This window comes from Amblyomma americanum, chromosome 4 (genome assembly GCF_052857255.1).
Source record: "Amblyomma americanum isolate KBUSLIRL-KWMA chromosome 4, ASM5285725v1, whole genome shotgun sequence".
In the NCBI taxonomy this organism is placed as follows: Eukaryota; Metazoa; Arthropoda; class Arachnida; order Ixodida; family Ixodidae; genus Amblyomma; species Amblyomma americanum.
Window position 1 is genome coordinate 21334270 of NC_135500.1, and position 27755 is coordinate 21362024.

General features: G+C 52.8%; 1 protein-coding gene across 5 annotated transcripts in view; it reads right to left on the reverse strand.

Annotated features, from left to right (window-relative positions):
* Positions 1 to 22308: 22308 nt before the first annotated feature.
* LOC144127831 (uncharacterized) overlaps positions 22309 to 27755 on the reverse strand; it is a 169526-nt gene continuing 164079 nt past the window's right edge. For all 5 annotated transcript variants that reach the window (XM_077660785.1, XM_077660786.1, XM_077660784.1 and 2 more), the window contains one exon: positions 22309 to 22472. In XM_077660785.1, coding sequence (XP_077516911.1) covers positions 22332 to 22472 — 141 coding nt within the window. In that variant the 3' untranslated portion in view covers positions 22309 to 22331. The remainder of the gene's footprint in view (positions 22473 to 27755) is intronic.

A 27755-nucleotide genomic window follows, 5' to 3' on the forward strand; every position in this document is an offset into this window, starting at 1 on the left:
ATGCCGCTGTCGATCCAGGAGATTGCTTGAAGGTGATTTCGAGCAGTCCAGCCGCACACAGGAGGGGCTTGAAGGCAGGTAGCGAAGCAATCATCCCATCACTTGCTCAGGCGCGAGCGAGGTCCGATGCCCGGGTTATCGCATCACTGGAGAGGGCGGATAACTAAGGCACGAGGAATACAAGCCATGCCTGCATTGGAAAGGGGAAACGTTTGAGAGTCTGGTCGAAAGAGCTGTTCCCGTGTCCACTGAAGCGGCAGGAGCTGAGCTGACTTCTTAAATACTTCATAGAAGAGGATGCCGCTGTCGATCCGGGAGGTTGCTTGAAGGTGATTTCGAGCAGTCCAGCCGTACACAGCAGGGGCTTGAAGGCAGGGAGCGAAGCAATCATCCCATCACTTGCACAGGCGCGAGCGAGGTCCGATGCCAGGGGTATCGCATCACTGGAGGGGGCCGATAACTAAGGCACGAGGAATACAAGCCATGCCAGCATTGGAAAGGGGAAACGTTTGAGTGTCTCGTCGAAAGAGCTGTTCCTGTGTCCACTGAAGCGGCAGGAGTTGAGCTGACTCCTTAAATAATTCATGGAAGAGGATGCCGCTGTCGATCCGGGAGGTTGCTTGAAGGTGATTTCGAGCAGTCCAGCAGCACACAGGAGGGGCTTGAAGGCAGGGAGCGAAGCAATCTCCCCATCACTAGCACAGGCGCGAGCGAGGTGCGATGCCAGGGGTATCGCATCGCGGGAGGGGCCGATAACCAAGGCACGAGGAATACAAGCCATGCCTGCATTGCAAAGGGGAATCGTTGGAGCATCTGGTCGAAAGAGCTGTTCTTGTGTCCACAGAAGCGGTAGGAGCTGAGTTGGCTTCTTAAATACTTCATTTGAAGAGGATGCCGCTGTCGATCCGGGAGGCTACTTGAAGGTGATTCGAGCAGTCCAGTCGCACACAAGAGGGGCTTGAAGGCAGGGAGCGAAGCAATCATTCCATCACTTGCGCAGACGCGAACGAGGTCCGTTGCCAGGAGTGACGAAGCCAGGGGTATCGCATCACTGGAGGGGGCCGGTAACTAAGGCACGAGGAATACAAGCCATGCCTGCATTGGAAAGGGGAAACGTTTGAGTGTCTGGTCGAAAGAGCGGTTCCCGTGTCCACTGAAGCGGCAGGAGCTCAGCTGACATCTTAAATACTTCATGGAAGAGGATGCCGCTGTCGATCCGGGAGGTTGCTTGAAGGTGATTTTGGGCAGTCCAGCCGCACACAGGAGGGGCTTGAAGGCAGGGAGCGCAGAAATCATCCCATCACTTGCGTAGGCGCGAGCGAGGTCCGATGCCAGGGGTATCGCATCGCTGAAGGGGGCCGATAACTTAAGCACGAGGAATACAAGCCATGATTGCATTGTAAAGGGGAAACGTTTGAGTGTCTGGTCGAAAGAGCTGTTCCCGTGTCCACTGAAGCGGCAGGAGCTGAGCTGAGTTCTTAAATACTTCATGGAAGAGTATGCCGCTGTCGATCCGGCAGGTTGCTTGAAGGTGATTTCGAGCAGTCCAGCCGCACACAGGAGGGTCCTGAAGGCAGGGAGCGAAGCAATCATCCCAGCACTTGCGCAGGCGCGAGCGAGGTCCGATGCCAGGGGTGTCGCATCGCAGTAGGGGGCCGATAAGTAAGGCATGAGGAATACATGCCATGCCTGCATTGGAGAGGTTAAACGTTTGAACGTCTGGTCGAAAGAGCTGTTGCTGTGTCCACTGAAGCGGTAGGACCTCAGCTGGCTTCTTAAATACTTCAACGAAGATGATGCCGCTTTCGATCCGGGAGGTTGCTTGAAGGTTAGTTCAAGCAGTCCAGCCGCACACAGCAGGGGCGTGAACGCAGGAAGCGAAGCAATCATCCCATTACTTGCGCAGGAGCGAGCGAGGTTCTATGCCAGGGGTATCGAATGGCGGGAGGGGGCCGATAACTCAGGCACGAGGAATACAAGCAATGTCTGCATTGCAAAGGGGAATCGTTGGAGCGTCTAGTCGAAAGAGCTGTTCCTGTGTTCACTCAAGAGGCAGGAGCTGAGCTGACTCCTTAAATACTTCAAGGAAGAGGATGCCGCTGTCGATCCGGGAGGTTGCTTGAAGGTGATTTCGAGCAGTCCAGCCGCACACAGGAGGGGCTTGAAGGCAGGGAGCGAGGCAATCATCCCATCACTTGCACAGGCGCGAGCGAGGTCCGATGCCAGGGGTATCGCATCACTGGAGGGGGCCGGTAACTAAGGCACGAGGAATACAAGCCATGCCTGCATTGGAAAGACGAAACGTTTGAGTTTCTGGTCGAAAGAGTTGTTCCCGTGTCCACTGAAGCGGCAGGAACTGAGCTGACCTCTTAAATACTTAATGGAAGAGGATGCCGCTCTCGATCCGGGAGGTTTCTTGAAGGTGAGTTCGAGCCCAGCCGGACACAGTAGGAGCTTGAAGGCTGGGAGCGAAAGAATCATCCCATCACTTGCGCAGGCGTGAGTGAGGTCCGATACCAGGGGTGACGAAGCCAGAAGTATCGCATCGCAGGAGGGGCCGAAAACTCAGGCACGAGGAATACAAGCCATGCGTGCATTATAAAGGGGAAACGGTTGAGTGTCTGGTCGAAAGAGCTGTTCCCGTGTACACTGAAGCCGTAGGAACTGAGCTGGCTTCTTAAATACTTCATTGGAGAGGATGCCGCTGTCGATCCGGGAGGTTGCTTGAAGGTGATTTCGAGCAGTCCAGCCGCACACAGGAGGGTCCTGAAGGCAGGGAGCGAAGCGATCATCCCAACACTTGCGCAGGCGCGAGCGAGGTCCGAAGTCAGGGGTGTCACATCGCAGTAGGGGGCCGATAAGTAAGGCATGGGGAATACATGCCATGCCTGCAGTGGAGAGGTTAAACGTTTGAGCGTCTGGTCGAAAGAGCTGTTCCTGTGTCCACTAAAGCGGAAGGACCTGAGCTGGCTTCTTAAATACTTCAACGAAGATGATGCCGCTTTTGATCCCGGAGGTTGCTTGAAGGTTAGTTCAAGCAGTCCAGCCGCACACAGCAGGGGCTTGAACGCAGGAAGCGAAGCAATCATCCCATTACTTGCGCAGGTGCGAGCGAGGTTCTATGCCAGGGGTATCGAATCGAGGGAGGGGGCCGATAACTCAGGCACGAGGAATACAAACAATGTCTGCATTGCAAAGGGGAATCGTTGGAGCGTCTAGTCGAAAGAGCTGTTCCTGTGTTCACTCAAGCGGCAGGAGCTGAGCTGACTCCTTAAATACTTCATGGAAGAGGATGCCGCTGTCGATCCGGGAGGTTGCTTGAAGGTGATTTCGAGCAGTCCAGCCGCACACAGGAGGGGCTTGAAGGCAGGGAGCGAGGCAATCATCCCATCACTTACTTGCACAGGCGCGAGCGAGGTCCGATGCCAGGGGTATCGCATCACTGGAAGGGGCCGGTAACTAAGGCACGAGGAATACAAGCCATGCCTGCATTGGAAAGGGGAAACGTTTGAGTTTCTGGTCGAAAGAGTTGTTCCCCTGTCCACTGAAGCGGCAGGAACTGAGCTGACTTCTTAAATACTTAATGGAAGAGGATGCCGCTCTCGATCCGGGAGGTTGCTTGAAGGTGATTTCGGGCAGTCCAGCCGCACAAAGGAGGGGCTTGAAGGCAGGGAGCGAAGAAATCATCCCATCACTTGCGCAGGCGCGAGCGAGGTCCGATGCCAGGGGTATCGCGTCGCTGAAGGGGGCCGATAACTAAGGCACGAAGAATACAAGCCATGCCTGCATTGGAAAGGAAAAACGTTTGAGTGTCTGGTCGAAAGAGCTGTTCCCGTGTCCACTGAAGCGGCAAGAGCTGAGCTGAGTTCTTAAATACTTCATGGAAGAGTATGCCGCTGTCGATCCGGCAGGTTGCTTGAAGGTGATTTCGAGCAGTCCAGCCGCACACAGGAGGGGCTTGACGGCAGGGAGCGAAGCAATCATCTCATCACTTGCGAGGGCGCGAGCGAGGTCCGATGCCAGGGGTATCGCATCACTGGAGGGGGCCGATAACTAAGGCACGAGGAATACAAGCCATGCCAGCATTGGAAAGGAGAAACGTTTGAGTGTGTGGTCGAAAGAGCTGTTCCCGTGTCCACTGAAGCGGCAGGAGTTGAGCTGACTTCTTAAATACTTCATGGAAGAGGATGCCGCTGTCGATCCGCGAGGTTGCTTGAAGGTGATTTCGAGCAGTCCAGCCGCACACAGGAGGGGCTTGAAGGCAGGGAGCGAAGCAATCTCCCCATCACTAGCACAGGCGCGAGCGAGGTGCGATGCCAGGGGTATCGCATCGCTGAATGGGGCCGATAACTAAGGCACAAGGAATATAAGCCATGCCTGCATTGGAAAGGGGAAACGTTTGAGTGTCTGGTGGAAAGAGCTGTCCCTGTATTCACTCAAGCGGCAGGAGTTGAGCTGACTTCTTAAATACTTCAATGAAGAGGATGCCGCTGTCGATCTGGGAGGTTGCTTGAAGGTGAGTGCAAGCAGTCCAGCCTCACACAGGAGGGGCTTCAACGCAGGGAGCGAAGCAATCATCCCATCACTTGCGCAGGGGCGAGCGAGGTTCGATGCCAGGGGTATCGCATCGCGGGAGGGGCCGATAACCAAGGCACGAGGAATACAAGCCATGCCTGCATTGCAAAGGGGAATCGTTGGAGCATCTGGTCGAAAGAGCTGTTCTTGTGTCCACAGAAGCGGTAGGAGCTGAGTTGGCTTCTTAAATACTTCATTTGAAGAGGATGCCGCTGTCGATCCGGGAGGCTGCTTGAAGGTGATTCGAGCAGTCCAGTCGCACACAGGAGGGGCTTGAAGGCAGGGAGCGAAGCAATCATTCCATCACTTGCGCAGACGCGAACGAGGTCCGATGCCAGGAGTGACGAAGTCAGGGGTATCGCATCACTGGAGGGGGCCGGTAACTAAGGCACGAGGAATACAAGCCATGCCTGCATTGGAAAGGGGAAACGTTTGAGTGTCTGGTCGAAAGAGCGGTTCCCGTGTCCACTGAAGCGGCAGGAGCTCAGCTGACATCTTAAATACTTCATGGAAGAGGATGCCGCTGTCGATCCGGGAGGTTGCTTGAAGGTGATTTTGGGCAGTCCAGCCGCACACAGGAGGGGCTTGAAGGCAGGGAGCGCAGAAATCATCCCATCACTTGCGTAGGCGCGAGCGAGGTCCGATGCCAGGGGTATCGCATCGCTGAAGGGGGCCGATAACTTAAGCACGAGGAATACAAGCCATGATTGCATTGTAAAGGGGAAACGTTTGAGTGTCTGGTCGAAAGAGCTGTTCCCGTGTCCACTGAAGCGGCAGGAGCTGAGCTGAGTTCTTAAATACTTCATGGAAGAGTATGCCGCTGTCGATCCGGCAGGTTGCTTGAAGGTGATTTCGAGCAGTCCAGCCGCACACAGGAGGGTCCTGAAGGCAGGGAGCGAAGCAATCATCCCAGCACTTGCGCAGGCGCGAGCGAGGTCCGATGCCAGGGGTGTCGCATCGCAGTAGGGGGCCGATAAGTAAGGCATGAGGAATACATGCCATGCCTGCATTGGAGAGGTTAAACGTTTGAACGTCTGGTCGAAAGAGCTGTTGCTGTGTCCACTGAAGCGGTAGGACCTCAGCTGGCTTCTTAAATACTTCAACGAAGATGATGCCGCTTTCGATCCGGGAGGTTGCTTGAAGGTTAGTTCAAGCAGTCCAGCCGCACACAGCAGGGGCGTGAACGCAGGAAGCGAAGCAATCATCCCATTACTTGCGCAGGAGCGAGCGAGGTTCTATGCCAGGGGTATCGAATGGCGGGGAGGGGGCCGATAACTCAGGCACGAGGAATACAAGCAATGTCTGCATTGCAAAGGGGAATCGTTGGAGCGTCTAGTCGAAAGAGCTGTTCCTGTGTTCACTCAAGAGGCAGGAGCTGAGCTGACTCCTTAAATACTTCAAGGAAGAGGATGCCGCTGTCGATCCGGGAGGTTGCTTGAAGGTGATTTCGAGCAGTCCAGCCGCACACAGGAGGGGCTTGAAGGCAGGGAGCGAGGCAATCATCCCATCACTTGCACAGGCGCGAGCGAGGTCCGATGCCAGGGGTATCGCATCACTGGAGGGGGCCGGTAACTAAGGCACGAGGAATACAAGCCATGCCTGCATTGGAAAGAAGAAACGTTTGAGTTTCTGGTCGAAAGAGTTGTTCCCGTGTCCACTGAAGCGGCAGGAACTGAGCTGACCTCTTAAATACTTAATGGAAGAGGATGCCGCTCTCGATCCGGGAGGTTGCTTGAAGGTGATTTCGGGCAGTCCAGCCGCACAAAGGAGGGGCTTGAAGGCAGGGAGCGAAGAAATCATCCCATCACTTGCGCAGGCGCGAGAGAGGTCCGAAGTCAGGGGTATCGCGTCGCTGAAGGGGGCCGATAACTAAGGCACGAAGAATACAAGCCATGCCTGCATTGGAAAGGAAAAACGTTTGAGTGTCTGGTCGAAAGAGCTGTTCCCGTGTCCACTGAAGCGGCAGGAGCTGAGCTGAGTTCTTAAATACTTCATGGAAGAGTATGCCGCTGTCGATCCGGCAGGTTGCTTGAAGGTGAGTTCAAGCAGTCCAGCCGCACACAGGAGGGGCTTGAACGCAGGAAGCGAAGCAATCATCCCATTACTAGCGCAGAAGCGAGCGAGATTCTATGCCAGGGGTATCGAATCGCGGGAGGGGGCCGATAACTCAGGCACGAGGAATACAAGCAATGTCTGCATTGCAAAGGGGAATCGTTGGAGCGTCTAGTCGAAAGAGCTGTTCCTGTGTTCACTCAAGCGGCAGGAGCTGAGCTGACTCCTTAAATACTTCATGGAAGAGGATGCCGCTGTCGATTTGGGAGGTTGCTTGAAGGTGATTTCGAGCAGTCCAGCCGCACACAGGAGGGGCTTGAAGGCAGGGAGCGAGGCAATCATCCCATCACTTGCGAGGGCGCGAGCGAGGTCCGATGCCAGGAGTATCGCATCACTGGAGGGGGCCGATAACTAAGGCACGAGGAATACAAGCCATGCCAGCATTGGAAAGGAGAAACGTTTGAGTGTGTGGTCGAAAGAGCTGTTCCCGTGTCCACTGAAGCGGCAGGAGTTGAGCTGACTTCTTAAATACTTCAACGAAGATGATGCCGCTTTTGATCCCGGAGGTTGCTTGAAGGTTAGTTCAAGCAGTCCAGCCGCACACAGCAGGGGCTTGAACGCAGGAAGCGAAGCAATCATCCCATTACTTGCGCAGGTGCGAGCGAGGTTCTATGCCAGGGGTATCGAATCGAGGGAGGGGGCCGATAACTCAGGCACGAGGAATACAAGCAATGTCTGCATTGCAAAGGGAAATCGTTCGAGCGTCTAGTCGAAAGAGCTGTTCCTGTGTTCACTCAAGCGGCAGGAGCTGAGCTGACTGCTTAAATACTTCATGGAAGAGGATGCCGCTGTCGATCCTGGAGGTTGCTTGATGGTGATTTCGAGCAGTCCAGCCGCACACAGGAGGGGCTTGAAGGCAGGGAGCGAGGCAATCATCCCATCACTTGCACAGGCGCGAGCGAGGTCCGATGCCAGGGGTATCGCATCACTGGAGGGGGCCGGTAACTAAGGCACGATAAATACAAGCCATGCCTGCATTGGAAAGAGGAAACGTTTGAGTTTCTGGTCGAAAGAGTTGTTCCCGTGTCCACTGAAGCGGCAGGAACTGAGCTGACTTCTTAAATACTTAATGGAAGATAATGCCGCTCTCGATCCGGGAGGTTGCTGGAAGGTTATTTCGGGCAGTCCAGCCGCACAAAGGAGGGGCTTGAAGGCAGGGAGCGAAGAAATCATCCCATCACTTGCGCAGGCGCGAACGAGGTCCGAAGTCAGGGGTATCGCGTCGCTGAAGGGGGCCGATAACTAAGGCACGAAGAATACAAGCCATGCCTGCATTGGAAAGGAAAAACGTTTGAGTGTCTGGTCGAAAGAGCTGTTCCCGTGTCCACTGAAGCGGCAGGAGCTGAGCTGAGTTCTTAAATACTTCATGGAAGAGTATGCCGCTGTCGATACGGCAGGTTGCTTGAAGGTGATTTCGAGCAGTCCAGCCGCACACAGGAGGGGCTTGACGGCAGGGAGCGAAGCAATCATCTCATCACTTGCGAGGGCGCGAGCGAGGTCCGATGCCAGGGGTATCGCATCACTGGAGGGGGCCGATAACTAAGGCACGAGGAATACAAGCCATGCCAGCATTGGAAAGGAGAAACGTTTGAGTGTGTGGTCGAAAGAGCTGTTCCCGTGTCCACTGAAGCGGCAGGAGTTGAGCTGACTTCTTAAATACTTCATGGAAGAGGATGCCGCTGTCGATCCGGGAGGTTGCTTGAAGGTGATTTCGAGCAGTCCAGCCGCACACAGGAGGGGCTTGAAGGCAGGGAGCGAAGCAATCTCCCCATCACTAGCACAGGCGCGAGCGAGGTGCGATGCCAGGGGTATCGCATCGCTGAATGGGGCCGATAACTAAGGCACAAGGAATATAAGCCATGCCTGCATTGGAAAGGGGAAACGTTTGAGTGTCTGGTGGAAAGAGCTGTCCCTGTATTCACTCAAGCGGCAGGAGTTGAGCTGACTTCTTAAATACTTCAATGAAGAGGATGCCGCTGTCGATCTGGGAGGTTGCTTGAAGGTGAGTGCAAGCAGTCCAGCCTCACACAGGAGGGGCTTCAACGCAGGGAGCGAAGCAATCATCCCATCACTTGCGCAGGAGCGAGCGAGGTTCGATGCCAGGGGTATCGCATCGCGGGAGGGGCCGATAACCAAGGCACGAGGAATACAAGCCATGCCTGCATTGCAAAGGGGAATCGTTGGAGCATCTGGTCGAAAGAGCTGTTCTTGTGTCCACAGAAGCGGTAGGAGCTGAGTTGGCTTCTTAAATACTTCATTTGAAGAGGATGCCGCTGTCGATCCGGGAGGCTGCTTGAAGGTGATTCGAGCAGTCCAGTCGCACACAAGAGGGGCTTGAAGGCAGGGAGCGAAGCAATCATTCCATCACTTGCGCAGACGCGCACGAGGTCCGATGCCAGGAGTGACGAAGCCAGGGGTATCGCATCACTGGAGGGGGCCGGTAACTAAGGCACGAGGAATACAAGCCATGCCTGCATTGGAAAGGGGAAACGTTTGAGTGTCTGGTCGAAAGAGCGGTTCCCGTGTCCACTGAAGCGGCAGGAGCTCAGCTGACATCTTAAATACTTCATGGAAGAGGATGCCGCTGTCGATCCGGGAGGTTGCTTGAAGGTGATTTTGGGCAGTCCAGCCGCACACAGGAGGGGCTTGAAGGCAGGGAGCGCAGAAATCATCCCATCACTTGCGTAGGCGCGAGCGAGGTCCGATGCCAGGGGTATCGCATCGCTGAAGGGGGCCGATAACTTAAGCACGAGGAATACAAGCCATGATTGCATTGTAAAGGGGAAACGTTTGAGTGTCTGGTCGAAAGAGCTGTTCCCGTGTCCACTGAAGCGGCAGGAGCTGAGCTGAGTTCTTAAATACTTCATGGAAGAGTATGCCGCTGTCGATCCGGCAGGTTGCTTGAAGGTGATTTCGAGCAGTCCAGCCGCACACAGGAGGGTCCTGAAGGCAGGGAGCGAAGCAATCATCCCAGCACTTGCGCAGGCGCGAGCGAGGTCCGATGCCAGGGGTGTCGCATCGCAGTAGGGGGCCGATAAGTAAGGCATGAGGAATACATGCCATGCCTGCATTGGAGAGGTTAAACGTTTGAACGTCTGGTCGAAAGAGCTGTTGCTGTGTCCACTGAAGCGGTAGGACCTCAGCTGGCTTCTTAAATACTTCAACGAAGATGATGCCGCTTTCGATCCGGGAGGTTGCTTGAAGGTTAGTTCAAGCAGTCCAGCCGCACACAGCAGGGGCGTGAACGCAGGAAGCGAAGCAATCATCCCATTACTTGCGCAGGAGCGAGCGAGGTTCTATGCCAGGGGTATCGAATGGCGGGAGGGGGCCGATAACTCAGGCACGAGGAATACAAGCAATGTCTGCATTGCAAAGGGGAATCGTTGGAGCGTCTAGTCGAAAGAGCTGTTCCTGTGTTCACTCAAGAGGCAGGAGCTGAGCTGACTCCTTAAATACTTCAAGGAAGAGGATGCCGCTGTCGATCCGGGAGGTTGCTTGAAGGTGATTTCGAGCAGTCCAGCCGCACACAGGAGGGGCTTGAAGGCAGGGAGCGAGGCAATCATCCCATCACTTGCACAGGCGCGAGCGAGGTCCGATGCCAGGGGTATCGCATCACTGGAGGGGGCCGGTAACTAAGGCACGAGGAATACAAGCCATGCCTGCATTGGAAAGAAGAAACGTTTGAGTTTCTGGTCGAAAGAGTTGTTCCCGTGTCCACTGAAGCGGCAGGAACTGAGCTGACCTCTTAAATACTTAATGGAAGAGGATGCCGCTCTCGATCCGGGAGGTTGCTTGAAGGTGATTTCGGGCAGTCCAGCCGCACAAAGGAGGGGCTTGAAGGCAGGGAGCGAAGAAATCATCCCATCACTTGCGCAGGCGCGAGCGAGGTCCGAAGTCAGGGGTATCGCGTCGCTGAAGGGGGCCGATAACTAAGGCACGAAGAATACAAGCCATGCCTGCATTGGAAAGGAAAAACGTTTAAGTGTCTGGTCGAAAGAGCTGTTCCCGTGTCCACTGAAGCGGCAGGAGCTGAGCGGAGTTCTTAAATACTTCATGGAAGAGTATGCCGCTGTCGATCCGGCAGGTTGCTTGAAGGTGAGTTCAAGCAGTCCAGCCGCACACAGGAGGGGCTTGAACGCAGGAAGCGAAGCAATCATCCCATTACTAGCGCAGAAGCGAGCGAGATTCTATGCCAGGGGTATCGAATCGCGGGAGGGGGCCGATAACTCAGGCACGAGGAATACAAGCAATGTCTGCATTGCAAAGGGGAATCGTTGGAGCGTCTAGTCGAAAGAGCTGTTCCTGTGTTCACTCAAGCGGCAGGAGCTGAGCTGACTCCTTAAATACTTCATGGAAGAGGATGCCGCTGTCGATTTGGGAGGTTGCTTGAAGGTGATTTCGAGCAGTCCAGCCGCACACAGGAGGGGCTTGAAGGCAGGGAGCGAAGAAATCATCCCATCACTTGCGCAGGCGCGAACGAGGTCCGAAGCCAGGGGTATCGCGTCGCTGAAGGGGGCCGATAACTAAGGCACGAAGAATACAAGCCATGCCTGCATTGGAAAGGAAAAACGTTTGAGTGTCTGGTCGAAAGAGCTGTTCCCGTGTCCACTGAAGCGGCAGGAGTTGAGCTGACTTCTTAAATACTTCATGGAAGAGGATGCCGCTGTCGATCCGGGAGGTTGCTTGAAGGTGAGTTCGAGCCCAGCCGGACACAGTAGGAGCTTGAAGGCTGGGAGCGAAGAAATCATCCCATCACTTGCGTAGGCGCGAGCGAGGTCCGATGCCAGGGATGACGAAGCCAGAAGTATCGCATCGCAGGAGGGGCCGAAAACTCAGGCACGAGGAATACAAGCCATGCGTGCATTATAAAGGGGAAACGGTTGAGTGTCTGGTCGAAAGAGCTGTTCCCGTGTCCACTGAAGCCGTAGGAACTGAGCTGGCTTCTTAAATACTTTATTGGAGAGGATGCCGCTGTCGATCCGGGAGGTTGCTTGAAGGTGATTTCGAGCAGTCCAGCCGCACACAGGAGGGTCCTGAAGGCAGGGAGCGAAGCGATCATCCCAACACTTGCGCAGGCGCGAGCGAGGTCCGAAGTCAGGGGTGTCGCATCGCAGTAGGGGGCCGATAAGTAAGGCATGAGGAATACATGCCATGCCTGCAGTGGAGAGGTTAAACGTTTGAGCGTCTGGTCGAAAGAGCTGTTCCTGTGTCCAGTGAAGCGGAAGGACCTGAGCTGGCTTCTTAAATACTTCAACGAAGATGATACCGCTTTCGATCCCGGAGGTTGCTTGAAGGTGAGTTCAAGCAGTCCAGCCGCACACAGGAGGGGCTTGAACGCAGGGAGCGAAGCAATCAACCCATCACATGCGCAGGAGCGAGCGAGGTTCGATGCCAGGGGTATCGCATCGCGGGAGGGGGCCGATAACTCAGGCACGAGGAATACAAGCCATGCCTGCATTGTAAAGGTGAAACGGTTGAGTGTCTGGTCGGAAGAGCTGTTCCGGTGTCCATTGAAGCCGTAGGAGCTGAGCTGGCTTCTTAAGTACTTCATTGGAGAGGATACCGCTGTCGATCCGGGAGGTTGCTTGAAGGTTATTTTGGGCAGTCCAGCCGCACACAGGAGGGGCTTGAAGGCAGGGAGCGAAGCAATCATCCCATCACTTGCGAAGGCGCGAGCGATGTCCGATGCCAGGGGTATCGCATCACTGGAGGGGGCCGGTAACTAAGGCACGAGGAATACAAGACATGCCTGCATTGGAAAGGGGAAACGTTTGAGTGGCTTGTCGAAAGAGATGTTCCCGTGTCCACTGAAGCGGCAGGAACTGAGCTGACTTCTTAAATACTTCATGGAAGAGGATGCCGCTGTCGAGAGCCTCACATTTAAAAGATCTTCAGCAACAAGCATCACATTGTCTACACTCGCTTTTAGAATGGTCTAAATGCAATTTGTTAAGCATTAATACCCAGAAAACAAATGCTGTGTTCTTCAGACCTCGCAGTAAGCCTATTAACGGATCGCCACTTTCTCTAAGATTGGGCTCGTCACTCATCCAGATTGTTCCAGTCATCAAAAGTTTAGGTGTGATTTTTCATGAGAACTTATTATGGAATGATCATGTCGAAATGGTAATAAACAAAGAGTCCAAGGTTGTCGGTATTTTATGTCGACTAAGGTACTTTATGCAGAAGCGTATTAAGCAAATGCTGTATAACGCACTTTTTTCTTCTGTTCTTAACTATTGCTTTTTGGTCTGGGGCACTACGTCTTTTACCAACATTAATCGTTTGCACCTTCTTCAAAAAAAAAGCTGTTCGTAGCATTGTGAATGCTCCGCGACTAGAGCATAGTGGCCCGATATTTCAGGCACTCGGCATCACCCCCCTTCCCCAGTTGTATGAAACGTTGCTCTTAAGACGGTATGAAACAAGTGTTGTTAAAAACAATTGCTTTATGTTACAGCTGTCTGGACTGAAATACAAAGAGTCTAAATACTCTACTCGAATAGTTTTGAATTGGTTTGTACCTAAGACCCGCACAAATTACGGGTATCAAATGTTGAACTTCACTCTCCCACATTTATTAAATAAGAAATCCCTATAAATATATAGCTAAATAATGCCAAAAACTGTTATATGTCCTGTATGTTTGTACATTTTTTTTGTTGAAAGTGCCCTCGTATTGTTTCTTTCGTTTGTTTTATTAACGTGAACAAGTATATCACTGCCAAGCTTCTGTAGGGTGCGCCGGCCTCGTCAAGCCTTGCCACTGGCTTTTTGCCGGTGCACCCAACATCGCCATGATGTTAAATAAATATATTCTGATTCTGATTCTGATTCTGATCCGGGAGGTTGCTTGAAGGTGATTTCGGGCAGATCTGCCGCACACAGGAGGGGCTTGAAGGCAGGGAGCGAAGAAATCATCCCATCACTTGCGCAGGCGCGAGCGAGGTCCGATGCCAGGGGTATCGCATCGCTGAAGGGGGCCGATAACTAAGGCACGAGGAATACAAGCCATGATTGCATTGGAAAGGGGAAACGTTTGAGCGTGTGGTCGAAAGAGCTGTTCCCGTGTCTACTGAATCGGTAGGAGCTGAGCTGACTTCTTAAATACTTCGTGGAAGAGGATGCCGCTGTCCATCCAGGAGATTGCTTGAAGGTGATTTCGAGCAGTCCAGCAGCACACAGGAGGGGCTTGAAGGCAGGTAGCGAAGCAATCATCCCATCACTTGCTCAGGCGCGAGCGAGGTCCGATGCCCGGGTTATCGCATCACTGGAGGGGGCGGATAACTAAGGCACGAGGAATACAAGCCATGCCTGCATTGGAAAGGGGAAACGTTTGAGAGTCTGGTCGAAAGAGCTGTTCCCGTGTCCACTGAAGCGGCAGGAGCTGAGCTGACTTCTTAAATACTTCATAGAAGAGGATGCCGCTGTCGATCCGGGAGGTTGCTTGAAGGTGATTTCGAGCAGTCCAGCCGCACACACGAGGGGCTTGAAGGCAGGGAGCGAAGCAATCATCCCATCACTTGCACAGGCGCGAGCGAGGTCCGATGCCAGGGGTATCGCATCACTGGAGGGGGCCGATAACTAAGGCACGAGGAATACAAGCCATGATTGCATTGGAAAGGGGAAACGTTTGAGTGTCTGGTCGAAAGAGCTGTTCCCGTGTCCACTGAAGCGGCAGGAGCTGAGCTGAGTTCTTAAATACTTCATGGAAGAGTATGCCGCTGTCGATCCGGCAGGTTGCTTGAAGGTGATTTCGAGCAGTCCAGCCGCACACAGGAGGGGCTTGACGGCAGGGAGCGAAGCAATCATCCCATCACTTGCGAGGGCGCGAGCGAGGTCCGAAGTCAGGGGTGTCGCATCGCAGTAGGGGGCCGATAAGTAAGGCATGAGGAATACATGCCATGCCTGCAGTGGAGAGGTTAAACGTTTGAGCGTCTGGTCGAAAGAGCTGTTCCTGTGTCCACTGAAGCGGAAGGACCTGAGCTGGCTTCTTAATTACTTCAACGAAGATGATGCCGCTTTCGATCCCGGAGGTTGCTTGAAGGTGAGTTCAAGCAGTCCAGCCGCACACAGGAGGGGCTTGAACGCAGGGAGCGAAGCAATCATCCCATCACATGCGCAGGAGCGAGCGAGGTTCGATGCCAGGGGTATCGCATCGCGGGAGGGGGCCGATAACTCAGGCACGAGGAATACAAGCCATGCCTGCATTGTAAAGGTGAAACGGTTGAGTGTCTGGTCGGAAGAGCTGTTCCGGTGTCCATTGAAGCCGTAGGAGCTGAGCTGGCTTCTTAAGTACTTCATTGGAGAGGATATCGCTGTCGATCCGGGAGGTTGCTTGAAGGTTATTTTGGGCAGTCCAGCCGCACACAGGAGGGGCTTGAAGGCAGGGAGCGAAGAAATCATCCCATCACTTGCGTAGGCGCGAGCGAGGTCCGATGCCAGGGGTATCGCATCGCTGAAGGGGGCCGATAACTAAGGCACGAGGAATACAAGCCATAATAGCATTGGAAAGGGGAAACGTTTGAGTGTCTGGTCGAAAGAGCTGTTCCCGTGTCCACTGAAGCGGCAGGAGCTGAGCTGACTTCTTAAATATTTCATGCAAGAGGATGCCGCTGTCGATCCGGAAGGTTGCTTGAAGGTGATTTCGAGCAGTCCAGCCGCACACAGGAGGGTCTTGAAGGCAGGGAGCGAAGCAATCATTCCATCACTTATGCAGGCGCGACCGAGGTCCGATGCCAGGGGTATCGCATCGCTGGAGGGGGCCGATAACTAAGGCACGAGGAATATAAGCCATGCCTGCAATGGAAAGAGGAAACGTTTCAGTGTCAGGCTGAAAGAGCTGTTCCTGTGTTCACTCAAGCGGCAGGAGCTGAGCTGACTTCTTAAATACTTCATTGAAGAGGATGCCGCTGTCGATCCGGGAGGTTGCTTGAAGGTGATTTCGAGCAGTCCAGCCGCACACAGGAGGGGCTTGAAGGCAGGGAGCGAAGCAATCATCCCATCGCTTGCACAGGCGCGAGCGAGGTCCGATGCCAGGGGTATCGCATCGCTGAAGGGGGCCGATAGCTAAGGCACGAGGAATACAAGCCATGATTGCATTGGAAAGGGGAAACGTTTGAGTGTCTGGTTGAAAGAGTTGTTCCCGTGTTCACTGAAGCGGCAGGAGCTGAGCTGACTTCTTAAATACTTCATGGAAGAGGATGCCGCTATCGATCCGGGAGGTTGCTTGAAGGTTATTTTGGGCAGTCCAGCCGCACACAGGAGGGGCTTGAAGGCAGGGAGCGAAGAAATCATCCCATCACTTGCGTAGGCGCGAGCGAGGTCCGATGCCAGGGGTATCGCATCGCTGAAGGGGGCCGATAACTAAGGCACGAGGAATACAAGCCATAATAGCATTGGAAAGGGGAAACGTTTGAGTGTCTGGTCGAAAGAGCTGTTCCCGTGTCCACTGAAGCGGCAGGAGCTGAGCTGACTTCTTAAATATTTCATGCAAGAGGATGCCGCTGTCGATCCGGAAGGTTGCTTGAAGGTGATTTCGAGCAGTCCAGCCGCACACAGGAGGGTCTTGAAGGCAGGGAGCGAAGCAATCATTCCATCACTTATGCAGGCGCGACCGAGGTCCGATGCCAGGGGTATCGCATCGCTGGAGGGGGCCGATAACTAAGGCACGAGGAATATAAGCCATGCCTGCAATGGAAAGAGGAAACGTTTCAGTGTCAGGTTGAAAGAGCTGTTCCTGTGTTCACTCAAGCGGCAGGAGCTGAGCTGACTTCTTAAATACTTCATTGAAGAGGATGCCGCTGTCGATCCGGGAGGTTGCTTGAAGGTGATTTCGAGCAGTCCAGCCGCACACAGGAGGGGCTTGAAGGCAGGGAGCGAAGCAATCATCCCATCGCTTGCACAGGCGCGAGCGAGGTCCGATGCCAGGGGTATCGCATCGCTGAAGGGGGCCGATAGCTAAGGCACGAGGAATACAAGCCATGATTGCATTGGAAAGGGGAAACGTTTGAGTGTCTGGTTGAAAGAGCTGTTCCCGTGTTCACTGAAGCGGCAGGAGCTGAGCTGACTTCTTAAATACTTCATGGAAGAGGATGCCGCTATCGATCCGGGAGGTTGCTTGAAGGTGATTTCGGGCAGTCCAGCCGCACACAGGAGGGGCTTTAAGGCTGGGTGCGAAGGAATCATCCCATCAATTGCGTAGACGCGAGCGAGGTCCGATGCCAGGGGTATCGCATCGCTGAAGGGGGCCGATAATTAAGGCACGAGGAATACAATCCATGATAGCGTTGGAAAGGGGAAATGTTTGAGTGTCTGGTCGAAAGAGCTGTTCCCGTGTCCACTGAAGCGGCAGGAGCTCAGCTGACTTCTTAAATACTTCATGGAAGAGGATGCCGCTGTCGATCCGGGAGGTTGCTTGAAGATGATTTCGAGCAGTCCAGCCGCACACAGGAGGGGCTTGAAGGCAGGGAGCGAAGCAATCATCCCATCACTTGCACAGGCGCGAGCGAGGTCCGATGCCAGGGGTATCGCATCACTGGAGGGGGCCGATAACTAAGGCACGAGGAATACAAGCCATGATTGCATTGGAAAGGGGAAACGTTTGAGTGTCTGGTCGAAAGAGCTGTTCCCGTGTCCACTGAAGCGGCAGGAGCTGAGCTGAGTTCTTAAATACTTCATGGAAGAGTATGCCGCTGTCGATCCGGCAGGTTGCTTGAAGGTGATTTCGAGCAGTCCAGCCGCACACAGGAGGGGCTTGACGGCAGGGAGCGAAGCAATCATCCCATCACTTGCGAGGGCGCGAGCGAGGTCCGAAGTCAGGGGTGTCGCATCGCAGTAGGGGGCCGATAAGTAAGGCATGAGGAATACATGCCATGCCTGCAGTGGAGAGGTTAAACGTTTGAGCGTCTGGTCGAAAGAGCTGTTCCTGTGTCCACTGAAGCGGAAGGACCTGAGCTGGCTTCTTAATTACTTCAACGAAGATGATGCCGCTTTCGATCCCGGAGGTTGCTTGAAGGTGAGTTCAAGCAGTCCAGCCGCACACAGGAGGGGCTTGAACGCAGGGAGCGAAGCAATCATCCCATCACATGCGCAGGAGCGAGCGAGGTTCGATGCCAGGGGTATCGCATCGCGGGAGGGGGCCGATAACTCAGGCACGAGGAATACAAGCCATGCCTGCATTGTAAAGGTGAAACGGTTGAGTGTCTGGTCGGAAGAGCTGTTCCGGTGTCCATTGAAGCCGTAGGAGCTGAGCTGGCTTCTTAAGTACTTCATTGGAGAGGATATCGCTGTCGATCCGGGAGGTTGCTTGAAGGTTATTTTGGGCAGTCCAGCCGCACACAGGAGGGGCTTGAAGGCAGGGAGCGAAGAAATCATCCCATCACTTGCGTAGGCGCGAGCGAGGTCCGATGCCAGGGGTATCGCATCGCTGAAGGGGGCCGATAACTAAGGCACGAGGAATACAAGCCATAATAGCATTGGAAAGGGGAAACGTTTGAGTGTCTGGTCGAAAGAGCTGTTCCCGTGTCCACTGAAGCGGCAGGAGCTGAGCTGACTTCTTAAATATTTCATGCAAGAGGATGCCGCTGTCGATCCGGAAGGTTGCTTGAAGGTGATTTCGAGCAGTCCAGCCGCACACAGGAGGGTCTTGAAGGCAGGGAGCGAAGCAATCATTCCATCACTTATGCAGGCGCGACCGAGGTCCGATGCCAGGGGTATCGCATCGCTGGAGGGGGCCGATAACTAAGGCACGAGGAATATAAGCCATGCCTGCAATGGAAAGAGGAAACGTTTCAGTGTCAGGTTGAAAGAGCTGTTCCTGTGTTCACTCAAGCGGCAGGAGCTGAGCTGACTTCTTAAATACTTCATTGAAGAGGATGCCGCTGTCGATCCGGGAGGTTGCTTGAAGGTGATTTCGAGCAGTCCAGCCGCACACAGGAGGGGCTTGAAGGCAGGGAGCGAAGCAATCATCCCATCGCTTGCACAAGCGCGAGCGAGGTCCGATGCCAGGGGTATCGCATCGCTGAAGGGGGCCGATAGCTAAGGCACGAGGAATACAAGCCATGATTGCATTGGAAAGGGGAAACGTTTGAGTGTCTGGTTGAAAGAGCTGTTCCCGTGTTCACTGAAGCGGCAGGAGCTGAGCTGACTTCTTAAATACTTCATGGAAGAGGATGCCGCTATCGATCCGGGAGGTTGCTTGAAGGTTATTTTGGGCAGTCCAGCCGCACACAGGAGGGGCTTGAAGGCAGGGAGCGAAGAAATCATCCCATCACTTATGCAGGCGCGACCGAGGTCCGATGCCAGGGGTATCGCATCGCTGGAGGGGGCCGATAACTAAGGCACGAGGAATATAAGCCATGCCTGCAATGGAAAGAGGAAACGTTTCAGTGTCAGGTTGAAAGAGCTGTTCCTGTGTTCACTCAAGCGGCAGGAGCTGAGCTGACTTCTTAAATACTTCATTGAAGAGGATGCCGCTGTCGATCCGGGAGGTTGCTTGAAGGTGATTTCGAGCAGTCCAGCCGCACACAGGAGGGGCTTGAAGGCAGGGAGCGAAGCAATCATCCCATCGCTTGCACAGGCGCGAGCGAGGTCCGATGCCAGGGGTATCGCATCGCTGAAGGGGGCCGATAGCTAAGGCACGAGGAATACAAGCCATGATTGCATTGGAAAGGGGAAAAGTTTGAGTGTCTGGTTGAAAGAGCTGTTCCCGTGTTCACTGAAGCGGCAGGAGCTGAGCTGACTTCTTAAATACTTCATGGAAGAGGATGCCGCTATCGATCCGGGAGGTTGCTTGAAGGTGATTTCGGGCAGTCCAGCCGCACACAGGAGGGGCTTTAAGGCTGGGTGCGAAGGAATCATCCCATCAATTGCGTAGACGCGAGCGAGGTCCGATGCCAGGGGTATCGCATCGCTGAAGGGGGCCGATAATTAAGCCACGAGGAATACAATCCATGATAGCGTTGGAAAGGGGAAATGTTTGAGTGTCTGGTCGAAAGAGCTGTTCCCGTGTCCACTGAAGCGGCAGGAGCTCAGCTGACTTCTTAAATACTTCATGGAAGAGGATGCCGCTGTCGATCCGGGAGGTTGCTTGAAGATGATTTCGAGCAGTCCAGCCGCACACAGGAGGGGCTTGAAGGCAGGGAGCGAAGCAATCATCCCATCACTTCAAAAGGCACGAGCGAGGTCCGATGCCAGGGGTATCGCATCACTGGAGGGGGCCGGTAACTAAGGCACGAGGAATACAAGCCATGGCTGCATTGGAAAGGGGAAACATTTGAGTGCCTGGTCGAAAGAGCTGTTCCCGTGTCCACTGAAGCGGCAGGAGCTGAGCTGACTTCTTATATACTTCATGGAAGAGGATGCCGCTGTCGATCCGGGAGGTTGCTTGAAGGTGATTTCGGGCAGTCCAGCCGCACACAGGAGGGGCTTGAAGGCAGGGAGCGAAGAAATCATCCCATCACTTGCGTAGGCGCGAGCGAGGTCCGATGCCAGGGGTATCCCATCGCTGAAGCGGGCCGATAACTAAGGCACGAGGAATAGAAGCCATGATTGCATTGGAAAGGGGAAACGTTTGAGTGTCTGGTCGAAAGAGCTGTTCCCGTGTCTACAGAAGCGGCAGGAGCTGAGCTGACTTCTTAAATACTTCATGGAAGAGGATGCCGCTGTCGATTCGGGAGGTTGCTTGAAGGTGATTTCGAGCAGTCCAGCCGCACACAGGAGGGGCTTGAAGGCAGGGAGCGAAGCAATCATACCATCACTTGCGCAGGCGCGAGCGAGGTCTGATGCCAGGGTTATCGCATCACTGGAGGGGGCCGATAACTAAGGCGCGAGGAATACAAGCCATGCCTGCATTTGAAAGGGGAAACGTTTGAGTGTCTGCTCGAAAGAGCTGTTCCCGTGTCCATTGAAGCGGCAAGAGCTGAGTTCTTAAATACTTCATGGAAGAGGATGCCGCTGTCGATCCGGGAGGTTGCTTGAATGTGATTTCGAGCAGTCCAGCCGCACACAGGAGGGGCTTGAAGGCAGGGAGCGAAGTAATCATCCCATCACTTGCGCAGGCGCGAGCGAGGTCCGATGCCAGGGGTGACGAAGCCAGGGGTATAGCATCTCAGGAGGGGGCCGATAACTATGTCACGAAGAATGCAAGCCATGCATGCATTGGAAAGGGGAAACGGTTTAGTGTCTTGTCGAGAGAGCTGTTCCCGTGTCCACTGAAGCGGTAGGAGCTGAGCTCGCTTCTTAAATACTTCATTGGAGAGGATGCCGCTGTCGATCCGGGAGGTTGCTTGAAGGTGATTTCTAGCAGTCCAGCCGCACACAGGAGGGTCCTGAAGGCAGGGAGCGAAGTAATCATCCCAACACTTCCGCAGGCGCGAGCGAGGTCCGATGCGAGGGGTGACGAAGCCAGGGGTGTCGCATCGCACTAGGGGGCCGATAAGTAAGGCATGAGGAATACATGCCATGCCTGCATTGGAGAGGTTAAACGTTTGAGCGTCTGGTCGAAAGAGCTGTTCCTGTGTCAACTGAAGCAGTAGGACCTGAGCTGGCTTCTTCAATACTTCAACGAAGATGATACCGCTTTCGATCCGGGAGGCTGCTTGAAGGTGATTCGAGCAGTCCAGCCGCACACAAGAGGGGCTTGAAGGCAGGGAGCGAAGCAATCATTCCATCACTTGCGCAGGCGCGAACGAGTTCCGATGCCAGGGGTGACGAAGCCAGGGGTATCGCATCGCAGGAGGGGGCCGATAACTAAGTCACGAGGAATACAAGCTATGCCTGCATTGCAAATGGGAATCGTTGGAACGTCTGGTCGAAAGAGCTGTTCCTGTGACCACTGAAGCTGTAGGAGCTGTGCTGGCTTCTTAAATACTTCATTTGAAGAGGATGCCGCTGTCGATCCGGGAGGCTGCTTGAAGGTGATTCGAGCAGTCCAGCCGCGCACAAGAGGGGCTTGAAGGCAGGGAGCGAAGCAATCATCCCATCACTTGCGCAGGCGCGAGCGCGGACCGATGCCAGGGGAGACGAAGCCAGGGGTATAGCATCTCAGGAGACGACCGATAACTAAAGTACGAGGAATACAAACCATGCCTGCATTGTAAAGGGGAAACGTTGGAGTGTCTGGTCGAAAGAGCTGTTCCCGTGTCCACTGAAGCGGTAGGAGCTGAGCTTACTTCTTAAATACTTCTTTGAAGAGGATACCGCTGTCGATACGGGAGGTCGCTTGAAGGTGATTTCGAGCAGTCCAGCCACACACAGGAGGGGCTTGAAGGCAGGGAGCGAAGCAATCATCTCATTACTTGCGCAGGCGCGACCGAGGTCCGATGCCAGGGTGACGAAGCCAAGGGTATCACATCCCAGGAGGGTGCCGATAACTAAGATGCAAGGAATACAAGCCATGCCTGCATTGTAAAGGGGAAGGTTTGAGCGTCTGGTCGAAAGAGCTGTTCCCGTATTCGAGAATGTCTAATTTGGATGGTTCTGAGTCTGCTTTAAAGTGAGCGCGCCCAAGAGCGGCGGTGATTCTGTTGTTCGATGACAGCTGAGCACGCGTATTGCTATCACCGTCCCTGTGTTCTTTTTGGGCGCAAGTAAACCCAATAAGAGAATACCGAGCAAAGCTTCTCTTCCCCACAAGTTGACTTTTATTCCCACACAGTTTCCTGGGGCAGCATGTCGATGTAGGATCCCGAGATGAGGCAATCGGTGGCTATTCCCAGCTGCTCGCAAAGGTGTTGGGCGATGGCTTGGCCTTCCTCCGTTGTCTGCGTCTCTTTCAAGATAACCTGCACAACCAGAGCACGAAAATGTGATGCGATCGCTTCGCAGAGATGGAAGGCGGGCTCTCAGAACACTAATATTATGCAACGCATATTAGTAAAAGCCAAGCACGCTTTAAAAGATCACGCTTCTTGCCACCAATAAAGCACGCTAATGCAAATTTAAACTTTTTTAATTGATTACTGTTATGGGGCAGCAGCAGTTACGCGTGTCCAGGGTGATGATTATGATATACATGCTACCTCACCCGCGACGAAGAGAGCAAGGTTTTTCAAGAGTGAGGTCTTCCAGGAATCGAAATCTCTCAAGGAACATGCAAAACCAAATGGGTTGTTGTTGAACAGGCTAAAAAGCTCATCTTGTGCCGTCTTAAATCACTTCCTATTCGTCTGAAAAATGCTTTCTGAGCGACAAACTCTAGATGTCGATGTTTGCGTTTCATCTCCATTTCATACTATCACAAATTTGTCATGTCGATCTTTTCCTGACTGGCGTTTCAATATATTTATTGATTTAAAAGTTTATTGATTAGAAAAGGGGGTTATAGGACAGATTAGAGATATCGGCATTGCTTAGTGCTTAGTGTTGGTTTCAGCTGCCTCTTTTGCCCGTTGAATCAACCGAAGCTGTCTCTGCGGATCTGAGTCAGCCTGAAGAACCACCCACAGCTCATGTAGGGCTATCGATCGTTGGATGTAGTGGACTAGCCCTGCAACCCCATGAATAGAGGTGGAGGGTTGCTGTGTCTCCGCACCAGACACATTCCGCCTTGAATATTTTAGGCCACACTTTTATATAGGGCCCCGTTTGGAAAACAGTCGGTTTGCCGCCGCTTTCATATGGTGGCTTGTTCTCGGCTTACGGGAACGCACACTTCAAATCGCCTTTCTTTATATGCTCGAATTGCTTCCCCGCTTGTTTCCGGCCTGGTAAAGGATATCCTAGCAGTGACCACGCCTTCCGGGAAATGAAACATTGGACGACGGTATCTACCTTGGTATTACCCTCCATCCCAGCATCAGGGACGCAGATGATTGTATGTTGTCTAGTTAGTTCGTTCCTACCGGTCTCGCGAGCAGAATATTGTTCGTTATTCTGCCAATATTGAGATTTTATTAAAGCCCGATAAGCGGCCTGTGAATCCGATATTATAGTTGTTTTGTATTCTGTTTGCTTCCGTGACAGCTCGTGTCGGTGTTAAGTATAGTGCCCTGAGAGCCGATAAACGCTGCTGCGGTCGCTTCTCTCCAGCCCTGTATCTCGATGCATCGATGTACTGCTTTTTCCTGAGGTATTTGTCTAGCGTTTTGGTACTGGCCGCTCTCCTGCCCCGGTGGAATGCGGGGTTCATGGTTTTCGGTACCGGTCTCACAACAGGGGTGTCTCTGTTTAGTCAGCAAGGTGCGTCCTGTGTATTTCAGTCTCTTTCTCATAGATTCGTAACTTCGCAGTGTGACGAAGTCTGCGCTGGCGCTGTTTCTAAATCGAGCGAACGACGCCGCTGTTTAGCAGCACCGCCTGCACTCGGCGACGCCCTGGAAGGTCGCGCGATAGCTGTCGGAGTTTTGTTTCCGTACGCTAGAGGAGTGGCATTTCGTGCGGCACTTAGAGCAAGGCGCTAATGTTACGCTACAGATTAAGGGTATCGTTCAACGGAAAACCCGGCGACGTCGACGGCGTGAGCGAGAAATGCGGTCTGGTCCGCTGTTGCAATGTTTTCCGCCTGGTGTGGCCGCGTGGCGCAGCTGATTAGTGCAGTGACGCCGACATGCGGCGGCCGCCAGAACTTAGAAGAGCCACGGAGTACTGCCCTGCGTCAAAAGATGGCGAGCGAGATGCGGCCTAATCTGTCGTACTGATTAGGCGGAAAGGTCGCAGTGCAGCGGCTCCCCGGTTTAATATGTGTGGATGATATTGTACTGTCAGCAGACAGCCAGGAAGATTACAAAGTCTGGTTCATTCCTGTGGAGACAGAAGAGAGGCTCTAGGTATCAGTTTTAGCGCAATTAAGTCAGGTCTGATAATTTTCAACGACACAACTTATCAGATGCTTACAACCACCGTTCCAAGAATACAAGGCAACGAAATACCCAGAGTGGCAGAAAGAAATACCTCGGGGTATGGGTAAACGAAGGACAGATGTACAGTACTCACGGATTGAAATAGGACATTCGGAGCGCGTGGCCGTCGCTTCATGGAGCGCCGCCCGTAGACGCTCGTGGAACCAAGGTGGTGCATTGTGGTATGGCGCGAGAGGGAGAACATCTACAAAGCAGAATTGTTCCTTCCAGTAGCCAATGAGCCGGCCTGTGGTTTACCACATGCCTGCGTGGCACTGCAAGGTTAGCGCTCCGAATGTCCTATTTCAATCCGTGAGTACTGTACATGGAAAAAACACGAATAGAATGGTAGGGCCAAACGGCGAAGAGATGCCGAGAAATGAAACATAAGGCATTGTGAGGGTACAACAAAAATGAAGTATTGAGAGGAATTTGGAAAGTAATTATGGTGTCAGGGCTTTTAGAAATGCGGCTTCGTGCATAAAGGCAAAAGTCCAGTCGATAATATAAATAAATTAGAGAGCTGTTGGAAGATTAACACTAGGTACCCAGGGGAAAACCACAAACGAGGCAATATAGGGGGATGTGGGCTGGGCATCGTTCGACGCAAGGGAACTCAGAGTAAAATGCTATATGAAGAAATACTAAGGAAATTGACGATAACAGGTGGGCAGCAGAAGTATTTAAACAGTTATATAGAGAGAACGTGGCTCACAATGGCGGAAAACAACTAGGAAGCTAGGCAGTAAGTATGCAGGGCAAGCATAAAGAGCTTTAAAATACAGATAAAAAACGCAGAAGGTAAAAACTGGATTAATTGAACGGAAAAGAAGCAGAGTGTAGAACTATATCGAAATTGGAAAAGGCACATAAAGAAGGAATCCTTTTATAATAACTCAAGACGCAGTGCCCTACCCATTGAAGCTAGATCGGGATGCCCTATAACATCATCATCAGCAGCAGCCTGACTACGCCCACTGCAGAGCAAAGGCGTCTCCCACATCTGTCGAATTAAACCTGTCCTCTGCCAGTTGCGGCCACCGAATCCCCGCAAACTTTTCAATAACATTCGCCCACCTAACTTACTGCCGCTCCCTGTCGAAGGTACACAAATAAATATAAATTTTACCAAAAATATGACACACGTGCTGTGTGTGGTAAATCTATAAAAACAATTTAACATGTTATACTCGAATCTGATGGCATCCATCCGGATGTCGATGCAGGCACAGTCACTCTCACTGGGGCCCTAGGGTTTAACATAAAAATGGTGATGTGAATGAATCTGCGGGAAAAGAAAAAGGGAGTGGATTGCAAGAGAAGGCAAGCGGAGCAGGGGGTGGCAGAAAGTCGGGTAGGCGGATGAGATTAACAAGTTTGCAGGCAAAGGGTGAATGCAGCTGGCAAAGGGCAGGTTTAATTGGAAAGACATGGGAGAGGTTTTTTCCCTGCAGTTGGTGTAGTCAGGCTGACAACGATGATGATTGGAAGATTGGTGGATGAAAGGTAGAGGTGACATAAGGTTAGAAGTCATCATCATCCCCATCACCCTGACTAGGTTCACTGCAGGGCAAAGGCCTCTCCCATGTCTCTCTAATTAACTCTGCCCTTTGCCAGCTGCACTCACCGTATAGCTGCAAAATTCTTTATCTCATCCGCCCACCTAACTTTCCGCCATACCTTGCTACGTTTCCCTTCTCTTGCAATCCACCCCGTTACCGTTAAGGACCAGCGGTTATCTTGCCTTCGCATCCCATGCCCTGCCCAGGCCCATTACTTCCTCTTGATTTCGACTAGGATGTCATTAACCCGCGTTTGTTCCTTCACCCACTCACGGCCGGTCTCGAAGGGAGCGCCCGCTCTTCTTACGGCCTTCGCAAAGGGGTCAGTGTCCGCCTCCCGCCATACCTCGGTGGCTCCGCCTCTGCGACCGCCGTTCACGCGGAAGAAGAACGCGAGCTCGCTCCCAGTTCGGCCCGCGTCAGTGGTAATCGTCAAGACTTTATATTTTACCTCTTACGCTTTACGCAATGACCGCGTAGTGAGCCCCTTTGCCATGGGCGAATTCTGAAAACACTGATTAACGTTTGCGCACTCTCTCCTTTAGCCCGACTGTGTATGGTCGAATGTATCCAACATAGACGTCCACACGTTCTGCCCTTACATTTGGCTAAAAAGCTAGACTGTCAGCCTCTGTAGTTCATCTTCCGGCAGGTCTGAATGAGTGTGTAGAATGATACGAGGCGTGTAACACTTGGATGGCAAGTTTCAAAGAGTAAAGGATTCTGCAGCGTAAATATAGCTCCTGAAATTTCAAGTGCAGCTGCTTCAGTTTTGCACAACATCGGCACTAGCAAGAATTTATGGTGCTCACCAGGAAAACGTAGATGTCATTCGCGAAAGGAACGGGTATAGACGGAGCCCAACCCTGGCCGCAGGAGCAGAGCACGTTGCACGCAAGCGACCTCCAAGATGTCTTCTTGGAAAGGCATTTTGAAGTTTGGCGGTGGCTCAGTACCGCCCGTCCCATCCGGTGACAACGCAAAAACTAAGTCAGTTGTTCACATTAACTGCAAGCACGAACTATCTGCCAGCAAAGTATATTAAGTTCGGAGCTGTGCTGTGTTATTAAAATCGGCGTTCACTAGTGAACAGACTTATATGAGAGGCGATGGCTACCAGCTTTCTGTCATTCTCCTGCATTTCTACAGCCTCGTCATCGCTTTCGATAAACCTCCCGAGAGCATGAACTTACCTCACGTCATTCAGGAAACGAAGTAGCACCCCAAAAAAGAAGTTTTCGCAACCTAACGGAGCTCTACTAAAGCTCACAGCAATGCGCAATATAGCAGCTTGCTTAGCTTACAATGCAAGGAACTATATATTACGATTTGCGATGCTTACATGTTAATAAATCTTCCTGAATTTAAGAGCATAGAGGGCATCGGACATTCAACTGTATAATCTGAGATCTTTTGCAAAGATATTTGAACGAAATATTTTAGGCAGCTTCAGGACACGCCGCAGGTTGAATATACGTGGGCAACAAAAAAAAATGGCGCTCCTTATGGTAGCTGAAGTCACTCTTTGAACATACATAATTTCTGAAATTGCAATAGTCAGTACGCGTCAATATCTGTGGCAGCATACGCAGCTAGTACTGGCTGCTTCTGGTACGTTCTGGTAACGTTAGTCAGGCCAGAATGACGAGAAGAAAGCTTGCGTCTA